General features: G+C 42.8%; 1 protein-coding gene across 10 annotated transcripts in view; it reads right to left on the reverse strand.

Annotated features, from left to right (window-relative positions):
* LOC138743658 (protein FAM53A-like) overlaps positions 1 to 27,303 on the reverse strand; it is a 211,460-nt gene that overhangs the window by 47,988 nt on the left and 136,169 nt on the right. For 2 of the 10 annotated variants that reach the window (XM_069899191.1, XM_069899194.1), the window contains one exon: positions 4,318 to 5,627. The exons of 2 other annotated variants lie outside the window; for them this stretch is intronic. In XM_069899191.1, coding sequence (XP_069755292.1) covers positions 5,370 to 5,627 — 258 coding nt within the window. In that variant the 3' untranslated portion in view covers positions 4,318 to 5,369. Of the gene's footprint in view, positions 1 to 4,317; positions 5,628 to 14,544; positions 14,680 to 21,157; positions 21,325 to 25,405; positions 25,596 to 27,303 lie in introns of those variants that run through there. 6 more of the 10 variants (XR_011344984.1, XR_011344985.1, XM_069899192.1 and 3 more) reach the window with 6 other exon arrangements.

Genomic DNA, 27,303 nt, shown 5'->3' on the forward strand with positions numbered 1-27,303 from the left:
TGTGATTGCATCGCTGTAACTCTTGCCTAACACCCTCAACCTCCCAAATGATCTGGAGTTCATCCAGCTCCAGCTCCGATTCCCCTAACATGGTTTGTAAGAAGCTGCAGCTGGATGTATGTCTCGCAGATGAAGTCATCAGGGATACTGTTGGCTTCCATGTTGACCCATGTTCTGCAAGAGAAGCATGTTCCTGCCCTGGCTTCCATTCCCTCTGTCTATGAAATAGGTAAGAGCAGGCTTTTCTTTTTTTTCTATGCCTTCTTCCTGAATCCTTTTGTTCCTCGATAGGGTTGTTCTAGCCCCTTCCCTTGCCCCAATCCCACATTAGTTACTCCACAACCTCCCATTCCCTTAATTGGCGACAGCTAATTCCCCAGTGGAGAAGCACCTACCTTTCCCAGTGCTTTTTGTTCCTCTTCTCATTCAAAGTCCTGCTCTTACAGCTCCTAATGAGAAAATAACAAGCACCTACCTTTCCTAGGGCTTTGTAAACTCTCATCTTGCTCAAAGTCCCGTTCTCGCAGCTCCTAATGACCACAACAGTTATAACAAGTGCTGGAACATGCAGTGACAGATGAATGTATTAATAGCTACATGTAGTTTATGATGATTAATAAATCTTTGGAATGAACAAAGGTGATTTTATTCCATCTTGGAGAAGTGGGAACAGTACAGAGGAACCTTTTTATTCAATGAGACTCTGAAGATTTTGAGTAAGGAGTTGCAGTTAATGCGATTGACATTCAATCACCAATGAAGAGAATAGGAAGCAAAGGCGCCTTTTGTTGGAAGTTTCCATGAATTAAAAAGTGTCGTTGACTTGGCTTCAATGTGGTTGAAACAAAACTAGGAGAAGGTTGCGATGAGAGGTGATCGAGTAAAGGTATATAAGCTTACAAGGGGTTTTGGTACGATGGACAGCCAGCATCTTCATCCTGGGGCGACAGTAGCAAACGCCAGATGCAATTGTTTATGGTGAGTGGAGGAAAGCTTAGGGGAACTATCAGAGATTTAGTGATGGGTGCCTGCAATGCCTTGCTGGGAGTGATGGTGTAGCCTGGTACAATCAGAATTTATTCTGTACTGTTGGCTGTACTGTTGGCTTCCTGATGGTAGCAGTGTGAAGAGGACAAGGACTCTCATTATGAGAACCCAGTGGGATGGAAGGTCCTTGAGGATCGAGGCTGCTTTCTTATGACACTTGCAGATGTCCTCGATGGAGTGAATGCTGATGCCCGTGGATGGGGCTGGCTGAGTTCAAAACTGTTGTCTTTTCCAGTCCTGTGCATTGGCTCCATATCAGACAGTGATGCAACCAGTCAGAATGCCCTCCATGGTAGACCTGGAGAAATTTGCAAATCTTTGGTGACAAACCAAATCTACGTACACTCCTCATGAAGTACAGCCGCTGGACAGATTTTCAGAGATGTTGACACCCAGGAATTTGACGTTCGTATCCCTTTCCATCACTGACTCCTCGATGAGGACTGATTTGTGTTCCTTTGTGTAGGTGTTAATTGGAGATGCTGTGGAGTAATTATTGTTTTTAAAGCAACAGATGAATGGACTCAGAAGTTTGGGTCTGGTTTTGCAGTCTAGTTGCAGTTTGCTGTTCTAAGAAGGTCGTGGTTTTGCAAGCAGAGAGAGATACAAAGAGAGGAGACCAAATAGGGTTTCTCTGTGAGAGAGAGAGAGAGAGAGAGAGAGAGAGAGAGAGAGAGAGAGAGCTGGTTTCTGCAGTCATGGCAAGCTGGCAGCTTGTTGAAACTGCATTTTGAAGACGGGTTGTGAGTTCTGAGTTCAGCGTGTTGAAAACCCTTGTGGTCCATACAAGAGGAAATGGCTGGCTAGAGTGTTTCACCTGAAATAAGAGAACCAAGAGGAACTCTGTGGTGACCTGCTGAAGAAGAGTTTATCATTTGGAAAACCCTGATGGGACAAGATTCTTCAGCAAGACACTGAAGTGGCTGATCATAGGGAATCGGTTTGTGTGTGTCCATTGAGCAACGAATCTCTCTCTGAAACCGACAAGAACTCTCCTATGCGGCAACCATTTAAGCATCAGAGCTTGGTGAAAATTCCTAAATGTTAAATTCTGTGCACAGAATTGCCTGATACCAGTGAACTTGGAGGAGTGAGAAGTGAGATTGGACTGAGAATCAAAGAACTTCTCTCAATTTATACACATTACACATGCGTGTGCTTAAAATTAGAAGGGGGTTAAATTAGGTTAATAGTGACAAGTTAAAGTCTGATCCTGTTTTTATGTTTAAAGAAAATTAAAAGTAACTTTTGTTTAAGTAACCATTTGTCTTGGTAAATTTCTATTGCTGATGGGTTTTTAGGGTCCTCTGGGCCTGTAACATTAGCCACAGTCATGAGTGGAGAGAGAGTAGAGCAGTGGGCTAAACACACATCCTTGAGGTGCACTTGTATTGTTCGTCAGTGAGGAGGAGACGTTGTTTCCGATTCATAGTGACTGTGGTCTTCCAGTGAGGAAGCCAAGGATCCAATGGCAGAGGGAGATGCAGAAGCCCAGGGTTTGGAGCTTGTGGACCAGCACTGAGGGGATAATGGTATTGAAAGCTGAGCTGTATTCGATGTCTGATGTATGTGTTGCTGCTGTCTTGGTGACTCAGAGCCGAATGGAGAGCCAGCAATAAGGACATTGAAAAGACTCTTAGATAGGCAATAAAATAGAGTAATATGGATGTGATTGTTGTGGAATAGGTTTCCCTGGGTCAGTACAACATTGTGGGCTGAAGGGCCTGTACTGCAATGTTCTATGAGGTTACAAATACATCAGGTAATATAGCTCACGAAAGGGGGAGGAAGAGCCGCCATTTGCAAATTGCCACCACAATACAGTCTGAGGTTGGCAACACTATCCAGTGACTCCTGAAAGAAATATCTGAAAAACAAGGTTAACATAAGCACAAGAGCTTCACAAGAGTCACATCGCTCTGCCACATTCAGGCCAAAGCCTTTTCAACAATATGAGTTCTAAAATGCAATATGCAGCCACTCATAACAGGGAGAGAGGAGGTAAACACAAAAATCTAGATGCTGGGGTCTGGAGCAGCTGATAAGATTGGCGGAGGAAGTTAGCAGGACAAACAGGAGAGGGGAGGTACACATTTTACATATTACATGATGCCCAAAGTCGACTTTCATTCTGTGGCAGATTTCTTAGAAACAAACCATTTATTGCAGTATCAGCTGAAAAGTTAGTTTCAGACATTAGCTGTTGCTGTTAGATACAAGTCATGTTGGAACTTAGCTGCGTTAAAAGCCTATGACCCTTATTGCAGTCCTTTGAAGACCTCAGCAAACAAGCATTTTAAGCGGACAGGTGAGTACATATTGAACAGTCTCCACCCCCTGTATCTCCACTCTACCTCTCCCACCTTTATCAGTCCCATTATCGCTTGGCCCTTCCCCCTTTCTCACCGTAGTCACATAACGGGGTCCTGGGCCAAATCGCTGACTGGTCATTTCTCTCTGTGGACCCACCGAGTTCATCCAGCTTCTCATGGTTTGCTTGTGATTGCAGCAGTTCTTGTGTCTCCAGACAAAACCTCAATGTTTTATTCCCGTCCTTCCCTCCCCCTTAACACTTGCACCGACCGATTAAGGTGTAACAGATCTGCTGCTAACTTCATAGGGAAACACTTATGGAGCTCTAAAGTGAGGCCAAGCCTGTCCAAATTAATCATCGAGTGAGCTGAGAGGTGAGTGCAAAGTGGTTTGGTGCCTGCTTTTCTTTCTGTGTCTACTCCCTTTTCCTCCTGAAGGCTGGGAGGGAATTAACCCCAGTCTCCAAGGCTGAATAGGTCCCACCACAATAGTTTCAATCATGGAATCAGGTCAGTGAAGTTCCAGCCTTTCCTATCTGCAAGACCACTGTCACAGAAGCAAATTGTTTGTTACCTCTACTGGCTCGTCGACACAGAGTCAGGAATAAACATTAAATTTTTAATTTACATTTAAAAAAAAAATGTAGACATACAGCACAGTAACAGGCCTTTTCAGTCCCTCTTGCTTGTGCCACCCAATTACATCCGATTGATCTACAGCTGCCAGTACGTTTCTAATGGCGGGAGGAAACCGGAGCCTCCAGGGAGACATGGAGAGAACATACAAACTCCTTATAGACAGTGCGGGATTTGAATCCCGGTCCCAATCACTGGCACCATAATGGCTTTGCACCAACTGCTAGGCTGACCGTGCCACTAACATGATCTTTACTGCTTTTACACAAGGCCGCTTGATCGGTTTAACCTGCAAGTCAATTTAAAACACAGATTCAAACTATTCAAAAAATGTCTTTGTTTTATTTAAGGTCATGAATAAAGAGCAGTGGTTGTTATATTATCACAATCTTTGATTAAATTTATTAGAAATGCTGGGAGATTTTACCAAGAGAAAAATCGGCAGGAAATTGTGACTCTTTGATCGTAATTCATAAATTTGGTGCAACGGCTAAAGTACAACAAAATATAGTCTCTTCAAGTACAGTCTACACAAAGGAACAAAAACAGACATCTGTCACAACCCACCATGCAAACCGTCAGTTAACTAAACTGTCCTCACTTGACTGGTTTGCTTCATCTTCACTGGCCTCATCGTTGGCCCAGCTGTAAAATCTAGGTTTTAGTATGTGGTGATTTGGAGCTTGTATTTCATCTCGTCCAAGAACACTGCGGAAAATAACAACTCCCCCCGCCACCCCCCCCAGACACAAAGAGGGAGAACTTTGCCCTTCATAGAATTCAAATCCACCCATCCTTTGGAATGCAATGCACCACCTTCCACTTTGCTTTATCTCCAAGCCAGAGGTGGGAGCGGAAGAGAAGCAAAGGGAAAAGAGAGAGGATCTGAACACACTTTACTAAAATAATGTGAAGCTGAAAACAGAATTAATTTCAGGATCCCTTAAAATTTCAATATTATTGTGAAATTCAAACGCTCCCTTGCTCTACTCATCAATTCCTCCTCTGACTCGTATGTTTCTGAAGGCACCATTTGGTTATCGTCCCAACAGTCCCAGGACTACATCACACAAAGTTTATTGCAGATGCACTGGAGGTATGTGGGCTTTCGTACGTGGAGTGTTGTGAAGTCTACAGAGTTATTCATCTGAAGAGACTTGACGAAAGGAGAGCAGAGGATTGGCACAACTTCTCCACCAAGACCTGAGTATTGCTCTCCTGGGTAAGGGAGTTCACAGGTCCCACCCCACATGGCTCCCCCAAAAGACTGTCCAATCAATGATGGAACCTGGTGGGAGAACCCTCTATGTGAACTTGGTACTTTAAGGCGAAATTCATGGGGTTTAAAAGGTCGTTATATTACATGATGTTTCTTCAGTTTTCCTCAATCATGTCCAAATCTAAATCTTCACAGGTGCGATGGAACGGGAAGGCCTCTGTGCTGCCACAATTCTTAGCATCCTCCTCTTCCTCACTTTCACTGAGAGTTTCAATCCAGCAGCTTCTTGTTTGGCAGCTACGTGACAAATCTGCCCTGAAACCTGCAGAGTCCAAGATGGAGACGGGTGATTCGCTCTCCAAGGGGTTCTTTTCCTCCTTTTCTAGGCAAGCAGGACTGCTCAGGTTTCTTCTCTGCAACAACAACAACAAAACAGTATATTTACAGGGCAATGCACATCAACCCCTGCAATTGATGCACCAACACAATCAATTGGTCAAACCTCATGAATATTTGGTGCAAACAATCATTGAACTTTTATCTGCTTTCCAGGTTGGAAGAAAGCCCACAATGTTTCTAAACACGGTGGCAAAAAAGAGCACAGGTGTTCACTTGAGACTTCTCTCTCCCCAGACACGGCTACCTTCTACTCCAAGATTTCTGTAGTTTACTCTCAAATGTGGATAAATTCATGTTCAGGTGTTTCAATTCCAATATAACAGCAAATTAAAGAGAACTGCTTTTTTGAATAGGTGCTGTGCCAGAGGGGGGACAATTGGGGAAATAGTGCGCATCAATGAAGCTAAGTGAGCCATTCCACTTCTGCACCTCATTGAGCACAAAGCCAACTACTAGAAGAATTCAAGATACCCCGATTTAATTTTTGCTATTTGAACCCTTAAAGGACGGCCTCATGCTGATCAGTTTAAAAATCTGATTAGAATGGAGATGAATCAGGAAATATCTTCAGGAGGTGGAAATCTCTGCTGCTGTAATATTCAATTTCTACCAATAGGTGGGACTGCAGAACATTAACCAATGCACATTATCGCACTACAGGGCAGTGAGGAGTGATAAGTAACGGGAGCAGATGGTGAGGCCAGGGGTTGATGAGGATTTCTATCTTTCCCACGTCTACGGAAACTTGAAACGGTATCTTGCGTTAACTGTACGTGATTGTATTTAAATCATTAACCATGTTAGCATTGATAAGTTATTTGACCAGACTAAGCTAATTATTTTCTTTATCATTCCCCCAAGGGTAACTCTCATTTATATAAGTCCTTGTTGATTGCCTCAATAACTCTTAAGATGCAATGACTTATGTGCACTTTCACAGGGAGCTGATAAAGGAATGGAGAATATTTAGCAATTCATTAGCGAAGTGGACAAAAATGAAGAGCCCATATTCAAAGAAAGGCACCATATAAATAAAAGTTACCTCCTTGGTAATTTTCCTATCCATATGGCACAGCTCACCGCAGGAATGTGGACAGCATTGGAAGAAAGAAAACTAAAATGGACAGGCTTTGAAAAGGATTTGTTCAAATCACAGTGGAGCTATGCCCTCCCAGCTGAGTGTCAGTCACTCACAGGGGAAAGGCAGCAGGCTGGTGCATCTCACAGGCTTCACAGAGTTGTGTTGGTCTTATTTAACATGTAGAAAAAAAGAGGATGACCAAAAGGTCCAAATCTTTCTTGAAAAAAAAAATGCCAGGAAATTTTTGAGGGAAATGTACTATAATTAGTGAGAAAAGGGAGATTTTAGTCTGCAGATGATTGCTAGGAAACAACCCTCTCATATCACCTGGGCCCTAACCCTTTGCTCATCTCAAAATGCATTAGTGATGGCAGATTTACCCAAATAAGTCCATGAAGATCAAACTTTGTCTGTTCCCCTCAGGTGAGAGGTAACTGTTCTCTACCCACCGTTCTTCTTTCAACCAGTTATCATCAAAAGTGAGTTTAAATATGCTTTGTTTTATTTGCAATAAAGTATAAGGGGCAGGAGAATGAGATGAGACGGGGTGGGGTGGGGGGAAACTCATCAACATTCCAGGAAGGCAAAAGGCAAGGAAGTAATACATCTGCATTTGTTAGCAAGGACATTAACATGGTGCAAATGGCATTTCCAATAAATTACACAACCAGCTTCTCCACATCCCTCAGTAATGAGCAGCCCTTGTACCTTTTTTAAACGAACACCAATCATTTGATTGTTTTGGGCTGTCCTTTCCCTGCTGCTAAGAAACCATTTATCAGCACACTCGAATTCAAGTACCAACAGGGAGAGCAGAAGAGCTTTGAAACCTGGAGACATTGCAAGACTAAGTGTGGGAACATCACCGAGTTTCAATGCTGACGGACAAAAGGCTTCCAAGGAGTTTCCTATACTTTTTGCCATGCAGAGCTGATCCTGGGCCACTGTTTTAGGGAAACAAAGCTAGCCATTTAAAGGCCACTGTGTGCTTTGGACTATTTTGTTCACGGGCAGGGAGATTCTGTCTGAATGTGCTGAACATAAGGATTTTGGCAGAACAAGCAGCTCTATTTGCGTAGATGAGTATTACTGCATGGAAGTTCAGACTTGGGATGAGAAAAAAAATTCATCTGCACTCACTTCACTCCCAGAAATTCATACTGTTCCACTTCTACAGCTTTCGTTCAAGGTTTCAATATTAGATCAAGTTTTTAGTCCCCTGAACTGTAAACAATATAATGTAGCTAAATGGCAAACTCTTCATTTTCTACAATAAACAAACGTTCCTGGAGAAACTTAGCAGGTTACACAGCACTCGTAGTAACCAGCGTTGGTTAAAGATACCTTGTAGCAGTCCGCTCACGGAAACATGGACCTGCAAAATGACCAACAAATACAACAGATCTGGGGGTAACACTGGCTGTCATCCCAGGTGACTTCTGTACAGCGAGAAGATGGGGAACTTTGGCATTAACGCCGGCCAATCCTAGGCTGGAGCTCCGACGACGCAGGGCCCTGACATCAGCGCCAGGGGTCCATATAAGCCCGACGGCCAGAGCAATAAGCCAGATTAGTTTTCCAAGGCTTTGGCATGCGTGTCTTTCTTCTCCATGCTCCCATTGCATGTACACTACAATCTGATGAAGGGCCCAGGCCTGATAGGCTGGTTACCCTTTACTTTCTATGGATGGTGCATGACCTGCTGAATTTCTCCAGCAGGTTGTCATCGACTCCAGCTCCCTGTAAACTTTCCTCTTTTATTCAATATTCTAGCAACTTTCATGAATTGAAAGAATATAAAATAGTGACATAGATTTGTGATGAAAACACATTTGACTAACACCAATTTTGAGTAGTTGTTATAAAATGACTGCTTCTGATATTTTTAAAATCTTCAAAACTCCATTTGATAAATAGAAAGCCTATTTTGCACAGACCGCTTCTACTGGCTGAGAAACAGTGGTTCAGATGAGGTCTCCACCCCTATCAAATGTTCACCAACTGTATTCAAAATAGCTCTTTAATAACACAGAAAATTATTCTGGGTTGCCCCCTTCCCCTAAAAGCATCCCAGGAAGAAGATGTGGATAAGAAACTCACAAAGCCATAAAACATTCTATAGAATGTATGTGTAAACAAGGAAACATAGACCTATCTGATTAGCTGACAAAAGGAATGGGAGCAGGCAAGAGTAGGAAGTTATCATGTTACGAACAGTAGATCCCCAGATGGCTGCTACAATCTTAGACAGGGCAGGAGTGGAATGCTGTAATTGGCCTCCATGGTTCTCAAACAGGGGGGGCATATTAAGGCCCCATCTTTTAATTGTTACTTTGCAATCTGAGACCTGGAGGCAGCAAACATACGGAGTCCAATTCCAGCATAGACCAGTGGCCCCAACAGGAAAGTGAAATGCAACAGGTTTTCAACCATCAAGTCTTCATAAAAGTCCTGACTCAGTGCCAAGGTGCCATATTCTAGGGTTCGGTCCCTGTAAAGATGGATTTCTTTTAACCTGTCTATTAAAGCACAATGAGAACCTGTTTCTTTCGTTCGATAGGATACATGAGACAAGATAATGTTTCAACTATCTTGGGGAATCTCAAGCACTTCAGAGAAATAGGTTTCAAAGGAGCATGCCTTTAAATTTGGGCTCAGCACCAGCTATTATACACAAACGTTTAATCGGTCCCGTGCTCAAACTTCAGGAAAATTGTGCTATGAGAATAACTGTGGCATCTCTCAGCCCAGGGATTTTCATGATCAGGATCCTCATCGTGGCGACACACTGCCCCAATACTAGAGTGGGAAGCACTGCATGTTTTAGTGTTAACACCTGGACTTGTATTGCACTACTGACCCATTGATGATTTTTTTTCTTATGTAAATCACAAGGCTTTAGCACATCTTTACTTTGTTCTGATGCCTTGTATTCCATTAACCTCAAATTAAAACAATAGCAATGTCTGGTAAAAGTGTTGGATAAACCTCAGAAATCACTGGAGGTCAGTAACTTTTCAGAGTTTTTTAAATGGATAATTAAAGAAAGCATATAAATTTAAATAGCCCATTTTCATGGTGGATGGAGGGGAGAGAAAGTATTGGGGGACAGAGTGCGAGGTGGGGGGAGAGTCTGGGGAGAGAAAGAGAGAGAGAGAGAGAGAGAGCAGGGGAAGAGAGGGAGGAGAGGGGCAGGGGAGAGAGAGGCGGGAGAGAGCGAGGCATGAATGGGCAGAGAGGCAAGAGGAGACAAAAAAAGAGATGGCAAGAGAGCTGGTAGTGGAAATTGATTTTTATGGTCACCAGCCATTGGTAGAGCCAGCTCAGTTGCAAACCTCTTGAAGATTGGGTATTTGGTACTCTTAACATCTAACCTAGGAAGCATGGTCAAATGTTAGTCCATTTCTAGGATCCCTACCTCATTCTGAATATAAACCTTTCTCACAGAAAACAGGAAAAAATAAGGATTTGTTGGGTTGTAGCCATAATTGGAATTGTGGGGTACAACTTCAACCAACATCAACGGACAACCAATGCCATAAAGAATAAGTGGGAACTTATAATCAGATGGTCTTAAATACTGCTGTGGTACACATTTTGTGCAAGACAAGAAAATGAGATCGAGCAGCACAAAAAAGTTTAGACCTGTTGAACTGTTCTGAGATGTGCAAAACCCTCCACACTTTTGCTGTTTGTCTGGGGAATGAGATTAATGGGAAGATGAACTCAGCTTTGTACATGCACATTGGAATTTCTGAAATTAGTTTTACTGTTAATGTATACTTTTTGTAAATGAGTGACCATGGCTAATCCTATTAAGTTCCTGAGTTGGAATACAAAAGGCCTAACTCATCCAGTAAAACAAAGGAAAGTGGCATCACATTTAAAACAACTTAAAGCTGTGATTATATTTTTACTGGAGACACAATGATGTTTCGTGCCTGAAATCGTGGTGGAAAGGATAGCAATATCATTTTTCCTTTCAAGTTAAATCTAGAGGGGTATCAATCCTTATTAATCAGAATATTCCATGCAGTATACATAATGTTGGTTAGGATTCTAATGCTCGTTTTGTTGTTGTTTCAAGGAAATTACACTATAAAATGGTGGTTTTCGCAAGTGTTTAGGCTCCTAATGTTCATGATCTAGGGTTTTTTGAATTTTTTTTAACTTCCTTGCCAGATTTAAGTTTATATTTGCTTATTTGAGGCAGGGATTTCAACTGTTGGTTAGACCCTATCCTAGATCATTCATCTTCTAACCTGGCTACATTAAACAAATCTGCCTTATTAATACATTCTTTTCTATCAGATTATGGCATTTCAGTTGTTTGGCTTTTATTTATCTTAATAACAGAGTATTCTTTCTTTCCCCCTGTTTATCATACTTACTCATGAATTGATTACTTTTTTATTGATAATCATTTAATTTCATTAATTCATTCTTGTAATATCTGATCATGCCCCTGTTACAATGTCGATGAACCTTCCTAACATTCCTCAAGTCAAAAGACTCTGGTGCTTTAATTATTATCAGATAAGGACTTCATTACATTTATGGGAGAACAGATAGTTTCTTTTTTGATACTAATCTCTCCTTGGAGTCCTCCAGTCTAGTTATATGGGATACATTGAAGGCATTTCTTAGTGGGGCAAATCATTTCATATACTGTTAATAAAAAAGGAAGACTAATGAAGAAAGATCTGAGTTAATTAAACAGATCAACAAGACACTCAAACTAAAAACTCAGATGTAAACAAAAAACTGATGAACTTAAAACTAAATTTGATCTTCTCTCAAAAATCCAACCAAACGTCAACTTTTGAAATCTAAAAGTCGATTTTTCATTCATGGTGATAAATCTGTCAAGTTTTTGCTTAATGAATCAAGAGGATTTGGTGCTAAGCGTCACATTACAAAGGTCTGTATTATGACTTTGATCATTTGGAGATAAATGATACATTTTAAAGATTATATTCCAAACTATACTCTTCTGAATATACGAATGACGGTAAGTTGATGAAAAATTTCTTAGACAGATTGAATATTCTCAAGATTTCTTCAGAGAGTCAAATCAGACTGCATGAATCTATCTCGCAAGAGGAAATAACAGTTTCTATTTGTTTATTACAATCTGGAAAGGCCCCTGGACCCAATGGGTTTCCTGTGGAATTTTAAAAATTATTTTCCCAATTGCTCACACCTCACTTGAATGTAGTGTTTGCAGATTTGTTTAAACAGGATAAACTTCCAGAATCATTTAATGAGTCTTACAAAAAAAAGACAAAACCAAATGTTCCTCCTATAGACCAATCTCCTTACTGAATGTTGATGCCAAGATTTTAGCCAATAGGATGGAAAACATTTTACTGTCAGTTATTCTGAAAACTGACATTCCTATTTTGATATACATCACAATATTATGTACTTTCCCTCTGGGAAAGCCCCTGAGTATATTTTTTCATTGGATGCAGAAAAAGCTTTTGATCAAATAGAATGGGCATATCTATTCAAAACCCTTGAAAAATTAAATTTTGGTTCTGATTTTATTACATGCGTTAAATTTATTGTACTTACAGCCATCTGCTACAATTCTTACTAATTTACAACAATATCAGCCACATCTCCACCATGGCATTCATCAAGGATGCCTGTTAAGTCCTTTATTGTTTGATCAGTTGATTGAATTATTGGCTGTATTTAGCACCAGCACAGAGGATATGAGCTCTCTCTGGCTTGTGGTGCTAGCCATGGACACCAGTCCATGCTGCAGATGTTGCTCGGAAGGGTCGCGGGTAAGGTGCACACTGCCCTGAAGTTGAGCTGTAGTACTACTCTAGCAATAGATAAATACTGGCAGCAGAGCCAGTATTAACTGATTGGGGTCTAAGGGTGTATGAATACCCCTGTGTGCACAGTGGTACCAGATCCACCTCCCTTTATTCAGGGATCTGGGAGGGGATGTATAACCCCTGCTTCTAGGGTGCAAAGGACTGCATCACCTGTGTAAATTAATTCATGTGTACTGTCTAACGTTTTCCCTGTTTTGTTCCTGTTACAATCTGTTCCCACGCTCTCTTATAAATTGTGCACCTATGTTCCCATGCTTCCTTAAAAATTGTCTCTCTTATTAACTATTGTGTTAATAGTTACGTTTGATTGCAAACCCTTGAGCCCAGACTCGTCTCTCTTTGAACCCACTGAACCTGACACTTCCTCAATAAAACAGCATTACAATTACAAGAATCATAAACAATTTTTTAAGGAGAATTATCTTGCTTTGCTTAAACAAGTGAAGCATTCTTTGACCCACCTTCATCTACAACTTTAGTTGGCCATATAAATTCTATTAAAATGAATATTTTACCTAAATTTTTATATCTTTTTCAATCTGTTCCAATTTTTCATCCTAAATCATTTTTTGGTTACTTGACTCACCTCCAGAACCCAATCAGTGAGGATTGTCAAGAATATTTCCTGCACAATCTCCATCAGCATCAGAGCACCACAAGGCTGCAACTTAGCCCCCTGCTCTATGTCTGCGTGGCTTAGTACAACAACACCATCTACAAATTTGCTGACAATACCACAATAGTGGGCTGTCCAAAAATGTGTCCGCATTCAGGAGGGAGAATGAAAACTTGGCTGAGTGGTGTACAACCAACAACCTTTCAATCAATGTCACCAAAACTAAACTAAGGAGCTAATGGTGATTATTGGGTTATCGGAGGTGGAGATGGTGAGCAAATTTAACTTCCTGGGAGTCACTATCTTGAAGGACCAGAAGTCGGGTATGACATTAAAAACCTCGGCAAACTTCTAAAGATGTGTTGTGGGAAGTGTGGTGACCGCCTGCATCACAGCCTGAAATCAATAGCTCTGAGCGGAAAACCTTACAAAAGGTAGTGGACACAGCCCAGTACATCACAGGCAAAATTTTCTCTAAAATTGAGAAAAATCTACAGGGAATGCTGCTGTCAGTGAACAAAGGCAATCATCAAAGATCCACCCCAACCGGCTCTGTTCTCGCTGCTGTCATCAGGAAAGAGGTATAGGTGACTAAAGACTCGTACCATCAGGTTCAGAAACAGTTGCTACCTCTCCATCATCAAACTCTTAAACAGCAAAGTCAGAAACTTATTAAGGATGTTTACTGAATATTTTTTCCTGTAATGAACAGTTTGTTTACATTTCTTTCTATGCTTACTGTGGTGGTACACCATCGGCCTACTGCAGGGGGCAACCTCTGTACCTGCAGGACTGTAAGGGGACAGGACAACACCTGGCTGGCTGTCAATCAGTTGGCCTGAATGGACCAAGCCCGATCCGGTTGGGTGTCAATCACCCTCCGGGATATAAGCCTGCACCGGCCTCCCGAGGCCTCACTCAGAGTTGCTGCAACCACACCCAGCCTGGCTCTGTGAAAATTTTTGTGGATTAAAGCCTGTTGTACAGTCTTTACCTTGTGTGTGTCTGATTCTGTCTAACAGCGCACCACACTTACATTTCTCTCTTTTTGTATAAGAATCTTTTTCTTGAATTACCAATAAGTAGAAATTCTGCCTGGCCCGCAGAAAAATAGAATCTCAGAGTTGTATGTGATGTTATGTATGTGTTCTAACAATAAATCTGAACTTTAAACTTTGATTTTGAACTTTGAAACCTACATCCTTTCTGTGAATGTTTTCAGAGGCATATTAATTCTGCATTGTGTGCATCTAGCCTATTTAATATGCTATGAACACTCTGGGTGCTAAAAGCACAAAAAGGTTATGCATGTCCTATGCCAACTTGTACAAGATGAGGAACATCAAAGTCTCTCGTTAAATAAACACCCTTGGAATTTTAATTAACCCAAGACATTATTGAATGTCAACTAACAGACATCATTTTGTTCATAATACATGCAGTCACAATGGAGTATCTAAGCAGCTTGCTTGACAACGACGTGCAGAGTTTGAAGCTGTTGGTCCAATATTTACCGCCTGTAATAGGAAGGGTGAGATATTACAGGCAGCATGTACTTGGAAAAGGACAGGAACAAAAAAAAATAGCATCTCAGCAGGAAACTGCAAATCACACCAATATAATTAGTCCTTCATCCAAACTCTAAACATAATAGACGCTCAACCAGTTTTCTGCCATGAGGATTTAGTTTTCAAGATCTAATATTACCGTTTAGTTTGTCAAGGTCGAAATTAACAGTTTAATCTTAGGCCTTGGGGAGTTTCAGGGCTAACCCTGTCTGTTCAAAGTCAAACTGATAAACCCAATGATGGGCCCTGTCACCATAAAACCAAGAGGACAGAATAAAATCCGTGTCTCCCACCTCCTCTCCCTCCCACAACCAGATGCAGAAGCATACCTCTGCATGGTCTCACATTAGATATCATTGCCTGTCTGCAGAAGACTACATGTATAATTACCTCCTTTACCTTAATGCAGAAGTGTCAAACTCAAATTCACGGAGGGCCAAAATTAAAAACATGGACTAAGTCGAGGGCCGAACTAAATACTTATTGAAAATTTTCAACAACATCTGCATGTTTTCTCTTCTTTCAACATATGTAATGTTAAACTTTTTCTTATTAAAATAAATGTTTAATAATAGTTTTGGTTAAACTCTTTCATTGTCATTGGCCCATTTCCTTTAGCGTCTGAAACCGTGCACATGACAAGTCAATGATTAAACAGTGGTCTTCAAACTTTTTCTTTCCACCCACAGACCACCTTAAGCAATCCCTTACTAATCACAGAGCACCAATGGCACAGGGACGCGAGTGGAAAGAAAAAGGTTGAGAACTGTTGTATTGTAGTAACTCCACATCTGATTAGGTTAATTGTTAGGCAAGTGGTCAGAGATGGACCCCACCCCCCCACCCCAAGAAGGATTAAATCACAGGAACAAAATAAGCTTCCGTCTCACTGCTCCCAATCTTACACACAGTCCTAATCTGGAATGCGGGGTCGCAGCTCCACGTTCACCCGAGTTCAGGTGGTGTCTGTGTGGAGTTTGTACGCTCTCCCCTTGTCTTGGACCAACAGGTCGGTCGCCTGACGAAGGCACCCGAACCCCCCGTTGAAACGCCGGCATCCGGGGTGGTGGAGGAATTGACTGAGAAGAGCACGTTGCTCCCACCCCCCTCCCATGGTTGGAGAGGGATTAAACTGCGATCTCACGGTGCCGGGCTTGTCTCCAACAAAAGGAGCGGGAGGCAGGGTCTGCTGCGCACGGAGCGAGGGGGAAGGCATTGCCAACGAGACGTTCGGTCCAGCGTCGCCGCTGAAGCGCAGACCCAGCGAGGATGGTCTCCAACTCCAGCCGCGTCTGTGTGTCCGGGAGCCGGGGGGGGGGGCTGAGTGCGGCGCTCCGATCCCCGGGATTCGGGACTCTGAGATCCCTCCACACCTCCGGCGTCTTCATTTTCACCTTTAGAGTGCATGCACTATACTGGCGCGGCGGCCAGCGGGCCAACTCTAATATATATTTAATATGATCTTGCGGGCCAAATATAATTATATCGGGCCAGAGTTTGACATGTGTGCCTTAATGGTTTTGGAGAAAAGAATAGTTCCTTTATCTCATTGTGCCTTTCCTATCAAATGAACATTGAAAAAAGTTTAAATTCTTCAGTTAATGAGAACATTTAATCCTAGCCAACAACAGGTCGATATGACAAAACATGTTACTTTACAGAAAGCATTTACTCTACACACCCATGTAATAGGAGCTGAACAGATAATCGGTATATTGGTAATCAGGAGACTAGTAAACACAGTCAACTACCAGCAACATTCACATTTATTTTATAAAGGTAGATGAGAGATGATTTTACTAGCAGCTGGTAAAAATCCCAGGTTCTACATCAAGTCTCTGATAAAGTTAATAATCTCAGCCAAAACATTAGCTTGACTGTTGATTTCAAAACCCCTGTGGGCAAAGGAGGACAAGGAAAAAAATGTTATTCAAGGTTTCCATATGCCCACCTCACTGACAAAAGGCAAAGGAGGAAAAACCCAACACCCAACCCCAACCAACCAATTTTCCCCTGCAGCCGCTGCAACCGTGTCTGCCTGTCCCGCATCGGACTTGTCAGCCACAAACGAGCCTGCAGCTGACGTGGACTTTTACCCCCTCCATAAATCTTCGTCCGCGAAGCCAAGCCAAAGAAAAGAAAAAATGTATGAATCTTTTTGGTGACCACCTGTGAGAAAGTGGTCAGTCAGGACCAGAATCAGACCCACTCTCCTCTTTCCCCAATTCAACAACACCAGAATCCATAATTGTCAAATCAGAGTCATGTGCACTGAGTGGTCACATCTCTACCCTCTCTAATTCATCTGAAAATATCGATAACTGTCATTCAGTTACTTGTTTGTGTGCTGACTTAACATTTCTATGGTGGGTAACTTCAATGATATGAACAGCTTTGAGTACATTTGTCATTCATAGAAAGGATAGATAGCTGGGGTATGTTTCCCACAATGGAGAAGTCTAAAACTAGAGAACATCTATTCAAGGTGAGAGAGAGAGAGAGAGAAAATTCAAAGGAGATCTAGTATTTAAAAAAAATTTTAACATCCATCCATCTGCACTGTGTTTTTTTGAATGCAAAATTTCAATGTTAATAAAAATATTGAAAAAGAAAGGAGATCTAAGGGCTAATTTTTTTCACACAAGAGCAGTTGGTATCTGAAATATGCTGCCTCAAGAGGTGGTAGAGACATGAACAGTCACAATTTGACAGGCATCTTGACAGGGTAGTTGAATGAGCAGGGGATAAATTATATGGAATTAATACAAGCAAATGACCAGCACAGATGCAGTGGGCCAAAGAGCCTGTTTCCATGCTGTACAATGCTACGAGTCTCTTACTGCACAATGACAGTTCAGGTGGAATTGCTGTCATGGCAACATTGTCGGTGTGGTGGATTCAAGAACGCAGACACAGCAGTCCTCCACAGAATCCTACTGCCCGGTTATGACATTGCTTATCCCGTACAGCCTTTCAATGGCCCGGAAAGGGAGCCAATGGGGAAATTTTTTTTTAAGTCTTTCACAACACAGAGGTCTGTGCCCAAGATGGAAGCACCCATGCTTGGCAGTGGGCTACGAAAGGTTGCAATTGCCGGGGTTAGGGGGTGGGGGGGAGGATCAACAGGGTATCACATTTGGGAGAACAGTCCCCTGCTGAGGAGAAGCCAAGGAGACAACCGTACAGGGAAGTAAAACATGAAAGTCTGCAGACACCATGGTTGAAGTGAAAACACAAAGTTGAAGAAACTCAGCAGGTTAAACAGGGTCCTTTATGTAGCAAAGATAAAGGTACATAACCTATGTTTTGGGCTTGAGCCCTTCATCAAGATATGGAAAGATGTCAAGTGTCTGAACAAAAATGTACAGGTGGGAGGGGGTTTTGGCAGGAGGTAATAGCTGGATAAGGGAAGAAGGGCACAGCAGCAAGCAGGGGGAGGAAGGATGGCTTGGTGAATTGGGGGTGGAGAGCTGAGGGAAAGAGGACAGCGGATAAGGGAAGGGAGGGAGAAAGGAGACCAGGTTAGCAGAAACCGGAGAAGTTGATGTTGTGCCATCCAGTTGGAGAGGGCCCAAATGGAAAATGGAAAATGGGCCCAAATTATTCCTCCAATTTATGGGCGGTCTTGGTAGGATAATACACGAGGCCATGGAGAGACATGCGAGTATGGGAGTGGGACACAGAACTGAACCAGTTGGCCTCTGGGAGGTCCTGTTACTGGTGCAGACAGAGTGAAGGTGCTCTGTGAAGCAATCTTCCAGTCTGCACCCAGGCTCTTCAACGTAGAGAAGGCCACGAAAGGAGCACCAAACGTAGAAAATTAATCCTCCAGATACAAAAGTGAAATGTTTCTTGACTTGAAAGGCTTGTTTAGGGCCCCAAACTGTGTGAGAGAGGACTGTGGTGAGGGAGGAGGTGTGGATGCAAGTGTGACACCTCCTGCAGCCACAGGGAAAGGGGCCGGGGAGGTGGAAATGGTAGAGAGGGATGAGTGCATGAGGGAGTCATGGAAGGAGTGGTCCCTATGGAATGCAGAGAGGGGAGAAGAGGAAAAGAAGTGTTTGGTAGTTTACTGTTATAAATGATGGAAATTCCAGAGGATAATGTGTTGGATGTGGAGGCTGGTGGGACAGTAGGTAAGGACAAGGGGAATCCTGTGTTTGTTACATCTGGAGGCAGAGGGGGGGCCAGGGCAAACGAGCGGGAAATGGAGGAAATGCGGGTGAGGGCATTTCCACCCCACGGCCCCTTTCCCTTTTTGCTACATAAAGGACCCTGTTTAATGGAGTTGGAGGGGAAGCAACATTTGTGGAAGAAGCAGGATATTTTAAACGATCTGATCCGGAACACCTCTTCTTGGGAACAGATGCGGCAGAGATGGAGAAATTGGGAGAAGGGAATGAAATCCTTGCACGGGATAGGGTGGTGTAGTTGAGGTAGTTGTGGGAGTTGGTGGTTTTGTAAAAATGTCAGTGGGAAACCTGTCTCCCAAGATGGTAACAGAGAGTGAATGAAGTTGATGAGCTCATGGAGGCAACCCTGATGTAGTCATCAACAGAACAGAGGAAGAGTTGAGGGGCCTTGCCTGTGTAGGCTTGTAGCATGAATTGCTCCACAAAGTCCAGAAACAGGCAGGCATAACTGGAACCACCAAGGCTACACCTTAGACTTCTCCGGTTTCTGCTAACCTACTCTCCATTCTCCCTCCCTCCCCTCAGCTCTCCACCCCCTTTCCTCTCATTTCTCCTACCCATCTCTCCTCCTCTGCTTGCTGCTGAGCCATCCCTCCCTCCTCCCTCCTGCCTTTGGGACCATGCACCTCCTGCCCCTTTTTTTTTCGGACATCTGCCAACATTTTTCCATACCTTGAAGGGCTCAAGCCTGAAACATTGGTTAGGTATCAATTTACAGGGAAGGTGACCAAAGGAGCTGTCCATTGATGGACTCAGTGGCTGAAGGGCCGACAGAGGCTGGCCAAATGTCTCACAGCAGACCATGGGCTGTTGGAGACTAGCTCATGGGAACAGGTATCAGAACTAACAAGGTTGCTGATGCGCCTCAGGGTCTGAAGGATTCCTGATCACGTTGGGAGTTTGGATCTGAGCTCAGGTTCATCAATGGATGGGACAGGAGGCAGTGAGGTTGCGGAGGCTGCGAGAACGCAGGAAGAGAATCTGTGTCTGAAGGGACTCCCTCTTGCTTCTCTTTCTCTTAATGTTGGGGACACCGGGCTATGTTAGTGGTGCCTCTGGTTCAAATCACTTTTCATTTCAGCATCAAGATAAGGAACAACATTTTTTAAAAGTGACAATCAATGAATACATTATCTGCACCATAAGGAGCTTCAGAACAGAATCATCCCGTTTGCGGGTGAATCAACAGTAGCTGGTCTCCCGGCAACAATGATGAGTCAGCTTATAGGAAGGTGGTCAAGTGGATTGTAAAATGGTGCGAGAACAAGTCTCAACATGGACAGGACAAAGGAGAGGATTGTAGACTTCAGAAGGAGAAAGATTAACCACTCTCTACGACACATCAACAGTTCCATCATGGAGAAAGCAGCAAGCACAAAGTTCCTTGGTGTGCAAATAAAGGACAACTTATCCTGGACACATAACACCTCATTAGTCAAGAAGGCAGAGCAGTGCCTGCACTTCATCAACAGATTGAGGAGGGCAAAGCTACCAGCTCCATCTTGATTATTGTGGTGGTACACCACCGGCCTACTGCAGGGGGAAACCTCTGTACCTGCAGGAGTGTAAGGGGACAGGACAACACCTGGCCGGCTGCCAATCAGTCAGCCTGAATGGATCAAGCCCCACCCGGTCAGGTGTCAATCACTGTCCGGGATATAAGACTGCGACGGCCTCCTAAGGCCTCACTCAGAGTTGCTGCAGCCACAGCCAGCCTGGTTCTGTGGAAATCTTTGTGGATCAAAGCCTGTTTTACAGTCTTTACCTTGTGTGTGCCCGATTCTGGCTAACAACGCACTACAATTACCATTTACAGGAGCGTCCTGTCTGGCTGCTTCATTTTGTGCTATATAGGTGCCAAGCGTCGGACCCAAAGTCAATAGAGAGGATCATCAAAACTGCCAAGATCAGTGAGATGTCCCTTTCCTCTACTGATGACATTCTCCGACAGCATTGTTTAAAAAGGGCTCGAAAAATTATTAAGGAGCCCCACCATCCAGCACACAGTATCTTTGACCCACTACCATCAAAATTAGAACAGTCAGCCTGGGAAGTAACTTTTTCCATGGACTGTGAGATGGATAACTGAATAAATCATCCCAAAATATTTATGTATTTATTTTAAATTATATTTTTATGGGTATCTGTGATTTATTATGCAGTGTGTATTGTGTGTGCGTACCATGGTCTGGAGAAATGCTGTAAGATGAGAAGAAACTTGACCTTGAACTTACGATATTGATTATGCACTGCAGACTGGCTGGGTATCCACAACCCAAAGTAATCATAGTTGAAACACAGAAGTTACTTCATTCTGAGCTTCCTCTCTTGATTGAATACTTTCACAGGATCCCTGGATTGATTTCTGAAGTACAGGGTTAGCTTATCACCAGTCCCGAGACTAGAGGAGGGGAGAGGGAAGGAAAAAGAAATAAAAGCCCTCCAGCACCTGTTGAAAAGTCTGCCCTTACTGAGCTTAGATTCAAACACTACTTGGTTCTAGTTTCAAAGGCACAATTATTGGTCAGCTGCCAAGTGGAAGTTGGGTATTTCCTCACAGGAAAGGAAAAAAGTTATAGGACCAATAATTTTATTATATAAATCCCTTTCACTTGATGGAAAGAAGCTGGGATTTCCATTCCTTCAAGAACATTATCGTGTTTTTTTTTAAATGGGAGATTTTTTAAAAACTGCAACATGAACTCAACCAAAGCTCCGTCTGAGGCATGCACTTTGTGAATAGAGGTGCAGAAAGAAAAAAAAAGGCAGAGAAATGTAGTGAAAGCTGGGTTGGCTGGAAGTGACACAAGAAACTGATAACTACTCATCTGGAAAGAAGACATTGTTCTGTTTAGAGCTAAGAATATGAAGGGTGCAATTTTTTTTGAGAGGTTCAAAATTGATAAGGCAAATGAGGGAAAGCTGTTTCCACTTATGGGTGAGTTGGTAACTAATTGGCAGAGAGAAAAATCAGAATTTTGAATGAAGTACTATATATTTAGCAAAAGGGAACTGGAGAGTCTGAAAAGGAGAAATGATAGCAATGAGGAAATTGGTCATTTAGACAAAACTGTGGCAAAAAATTGGTTTCCTTTTATTCAGTATAATAGTATTTTTTTAAAAAAGGATGCACTACTGGAGATGGTGTAATGGCAGTGATGCCACTGGTTCAGACCTGGGAGAAAGGGAGCAGAGATACAGCGTTGCTCCACTGAGTCCTACAACCCTGGTCCTAATTCTGACAGCTTCGTACAGCTTGTTAAAGGGGCCAACAGTGTTTTCTTTTTACATCCTGCAACCATGGGGCCTGTGCCCAAGATGGCAGTGCTTGTGCTGGGCAGCATATCATGAGGGGTGGCAGACTCCAGGGGGAGCGGAGGACTAACGCAGAGCACCAGAAATGGGGTGAGTACCTCCTGTTGAGAAGGAGAAGCACAGAAGACCCTAGACAGTGACCATGGCAGGACCAGCGAGGGGCTCAGCGGCAGAAGGACCCACACAAGTTGCAGGTTGTGGGCGACTTGTGGCCAAAGGACTCACACGGGCTGTGGGCTGTAGGTGACATGCAGTCAAAGGACCTGCATAGGCTGTGGGCTGCTGGAGACTGGCTCATGGGGACCAGGTAAATGAACCAGGATTAGAGAGGGTGCTGAGAGCAGGAAGGGCTCCAGAAGGGCCTTGGGCATGAAAGGCAGAAAGAAAGGACAAAGACAGGAGAATGGGATTGAAAGGATAGGTATATCAGTCATGATTTGAATGGTAGTTCAGCCATGATTGGCTGAATGTCCAAATTCAACTCCCAAGTCCTTTTGCTTTAGACAAAGACTGATTAGGAAAAGTTCATATGGTTTTGTGTGCGGTAGGTAATGTCCAACCAATCAGATCTTAGACTATTTTTGAGGAGGTTAACAAAAAAGTGACGAAGGAAAGACAGTGGATGTTATCTACATGGATTTTAGTGAGGCCTTTGACAAGGTCACATATGGGAGGTTGGTCAGAGTGTTCAGTTGCTTGGTATTCAGGATGAGGTAGTAAATTGGATTAGACATTCACTCTCTGTGAGAAACCAGAAAGCGCTAGTAGAGGATTGCCTCTGTCTGGAGGCCCATGACTAGTGGTGTGCCTCAGTGATGGGTGCTGGGTGATGGGTGCTTGGTCATCTATAGCTATAATCTGTATAATGTGGGAAAATGGATCAGCAAATTTGCCGATGTACAAAGATTGGAGATGCAGTGGATGGTGAGGAAGTTTTTCAAACCTTGCAGCAGGATGTGGACTAGCTGGAAAAATGGGCTTCAAAAAGGGAGGTGGAATTTAAATTGGACAAATGTGAGGACATTTGGGAGACTTACACGGTAAATAGTAGGGCACTGCAGACTGTGGTAGAACAGCTAGAAATACAGACACACAATTCTTCAAAAGTGGCATCACAGATAGATAGTTGTAAAGAGAACTTTTAGTGCTTTGGCCTTCATTAAGAAAATATTGAGTGCAGGAGTTGGTAGGTTAGAGTGAATAAACATTATAAACATGGGTTTCTATATAAGAAACAATCTGGCTAATAATTTGTATTACCACAAAACCTTCAGGTAAAGCTCAAGAAATGCTAAAGTGAGGCAATTTTGCAACAAATATCAACTTATTTTCCTGGTTGGTGGTGATGGTCACATTGAATGTATATCTAATTCTCGAACAATGACTGTTTGCTTTTAAAGGCTACGATAATGCACCTGTGTTAATTTGTCTTCTTCATTCTGTTGAATCAGTTATCTGTTTGTGGTTAATACTGCTGCTTTACTCTCTTTTGATGACTTGTACATGTTAGCATGAACTGAATTTGGGGAAGTGTAAGGGATAGAAAGAAATATGTGGTGGCGGTTCAGCCTTTGAGCTCCAAGACGGAGCTTGTGGCTAATTCAGACACTGCTAAACTTTGCCACAAACGTCAAGCCTGTGACCAGTGAGATCTCTGTATTGGTGATGCTGCTGGAGATCGGTTGCTGCAGCTGACAGATAGTACTTGATAGACAGCTGAAGGAATACAGTGTTGTGGCTTACTTCCACCCTTGTTCCTTTTCTCATCTATATCAGAAGCCCAGCCAGTTGTTTATCCAGCTGGGTTTGCAAACTCTTCTGTTACATAATTTCTTTAGGGATGATTTGTCATTTTTTTTCCACAGTGAGCTAGACAAACATGTCCACATGAGATCTTTAACTTATAACTGATGGATGACCTGTGTCAGCACTCAACAAGTTTTCCACAATTTTCGGTTGCCCTTTACATTTCAGTGCAAATTTTATGATTGTCAAAATTGGAATAGTTTTTTGTGACTAAACCTCGGAATTTATCACATATTCAGTACCTACACTGCATTGATTTGTGGCTCTCTTTTGCCTAAAATTGCACTATAATTTATCACCAAGTGTTTAAAATTCTGAAGGCCCGAGAAGTATCAGTATGAACAGAGGGACCTTGGGTTCAAATCCATACATCCTGCAAGGTTGCAGCACAGGTTGACAAGATAGTTAAGAAGCCCTATGGGATACTGGGCTTCATTAATAGGGGGATTGAGTTCAGGAGTAGAGAGGTCATGTTACAACTCTACAATAATCTCTGGTAAGACCACACGTAGAGACGTAGAGCAATGTATTCAGTTCTGGTTATCTCATTATAGGAAGGATGTGGAAGCTATGGAGAGGAGACTTACCAAGATATTCTTCTTCTTTGGCTTGGCTTCGCAGACGAATATTTATGGAGGGGGTAAATGTCCACGTCAGCTGCAGGCTCGTTTGTGGCTGACAAGTCCGATGTGGGACAGGCAGACACGGTTGCAGCGGTTGCAGGGGAGAATTGGTTGGTTGGGGTTGGGTGTTGGGTTTTTCCTCCTTTGCCTTTTGTCAGTGAGGTGGGCTCTGCGGTCTTCTTCAAAGGAGGTTGCTGCCTGCCAAACTGTGAGGCGCCAAGATGCACGGTTTGAGGCGATATCAGCCCACTGGCGGTGGTCAATGTGGCAGGCACCAAGAGATTTCTTTAGGCAGTCCTTGTACCTTTTCTTTGGTGCACCTCTGTCACGGTGGCCAGTGGAGAGCTCGCCATATAACACAATCTTGGGAAGGCGATGGTCCTCCATTCTGGAGACGTGACCCACCCAGCGCAGCTGGATCTTCAGCAGCGTGGACTCGATGCTGTCGACCTCTGCCATCTCGAGTACTTCGACGTTAGGGATGAAAGCGCTCCAATGAATGTTGAGGATGGAGCGGAGACAACGCTGGTGGAAGCGTTCTAGGAGCCGTAGGTGATGCCGGTAGAGGACCCATGATTCGGAGCCGAACAGGAGTGTGGGTATGACAACGGCTCTGTATACGCTTATCTTTGTGAGGTTTTTCAGTTGGTTGTTTTTCCAGACTCTTTTGTGTAGTCTTCCAAAGGCGCTATTTGCCTTGGCGAGTCTGTTGTCTATCTCGTTGTCAATCCTTGCAACTGATGAAATGGTGCAGCCGAGATAGGTAAACTGGTTGACCGTTTTGAGTTTTGTGTGGGGGGGCTGGTAGTCATGGTGGGGAGCTGGCTGATGGAGGACCTCAGTTTTCTTCAGGCTGACTTCCAGGCCAAACATTTTGGCAGTTTCCGCAAAACAGGACGTCAAGCGCTGAAGAGCTGGCAACTAAAAACTAAAAACCAAGATATTACCTGAATTGGAAAATAAGTCTTATGAGGCAAGGTTAGCAGAGCAGGGACTTGTCTCTTTGGAGTGTAGAAGGATGAGGGGAGACTTGATAGAGATCTACAAGATTATGAGAGGCATAGAATAGGGTGGACGCCAGTGCCTGTTTCCCAGCAGAGGATCTGCAAACACCAGAGGACATATGTAGAAAGTGAGGGGAGGGAAGTTTAGGGGAGACATCAGGGAAAGTTTTTTTTTTCAAACACAGAGTTGTGGGTGTCTGGATCACTTTGCTAGGGATGGTGGCAGAGGCTGAAAGATTAGGGGCATATAAGAGACTCTTAGACAGGCATGTGAATGAAAGAAAAATAGAGGATTATGGGGTAGGGAGGGTTTAATACTTTTTTTAAGTATGGAAAATATGGGTCATCACAACATCGAGGGCCGAAGGGTCTGTATTGTACTATATTGTTCTATGTTCTTTGCCACCAAAGCTAAAATTAACATTTCAGAATTTAGTTCAACAATGCATCTGAAGGATAGCACCTCCAACAAGCCAGTACCCTTTCTCATTGAGATACTTAAATCTTACTTTTATTTGGGGGGGGGGGGGGGGCGCTAAAAGCCACAATGTTTTAAATGATCATTGAGATTCCACCAGAAGGCATGCTTGTGTTCCACAAATATTTTAATTCGACAATGACCTAATCTTTTCTTGTGCAATAAATAGGTCCCTTCGTGTCTTTTTTGCTTTCATTAAGAGCAGGGTAGATCTGAATGCTAATCTCAGCATTTCCCTTTTTGTAGTCTTGGAATGGTTGTCTTAGCCTTGAATTACTCTAGATTTAATTGTTCTACAGAAAGATATGGATGCAGGATTCTCAACCTTCTGAGAGAAGAAAATCCTCCCTGTTCACTTTTAAGTGCTGCTAAAGTTATGTTTGTTTAGTGGTTCTAGACTTTCATATTTTATTCATATTCAAGAAATTTTGAAAGTTGGCTCTTTAGTCATGGAGACATGGACAAAAGTCATGTCAGTCCTCACTTGGAACCCAAGGGTCCAATGGATTTGGTTGCCATTGAGCTAATTATTTTGCTTAATATTTTTTTTCTCCAATGTCAAGTCCTTCACTGTCTCTTGGTTCTTGCACATCTACTCTTTTTAGTATGGTTCTCTTGCCTTCTTCAATGCCAAATGTTTACTTAAAACGCTGCCATCTTCTCATTATTTATTCCTCACTCTTAGTTGATATAGGACCAAAGTTTATTTTTGTTCCTCTTCCTTTTTTCAAACAGGTGGTTGAAATCTGGTGCAAGCTGTTCGGTAACAGTTAAATATTTTAATCATAAAGGAACCTTTTGAACTTTGACTGTACTGATGATGTTTCCTATTAAATTCTTTATCTGCTATTAAATCCAAGCTGCTTAGTAAAATCATTTAGTTTCAAAAGGCTTTGCTCCAGGTTTGGACTTTCTACCTCTTGTACATTTTCATGCTCATTTCAGATATTGTAATCAGTACATTTGCTGTTCAGTGGAAAGCTATGCAACTCATGTCCATATCATTGATCGAAATGAAAAGTTGACTGTTCAAGGAAGCAATGTCTATCATTGCTCGTCTCAGCTCCATGAAAAATTGCACCATGCCTAAAACATTGGTTATATATCTTTGCCACCTGGGGATGCTGTGGGACCTGCTGGGTTTCTCCAGTATT

The sequence above is a fragment of the Narcine bancroftii genome, chromosome 9 (assembly GCF_036971445.1).
Source record: "Narcine bancroftii isolate sNarBan1 chromosome 9, sNarBan1.hap1, whole genome shotgun sequence".
Classification (NCBI taxonomy): Eukaryota; Metazoa; Chordata; class Chondrichthyes; order Torpediniformes; family Narcinidae; genus Narcine; species Narcine bancroftii.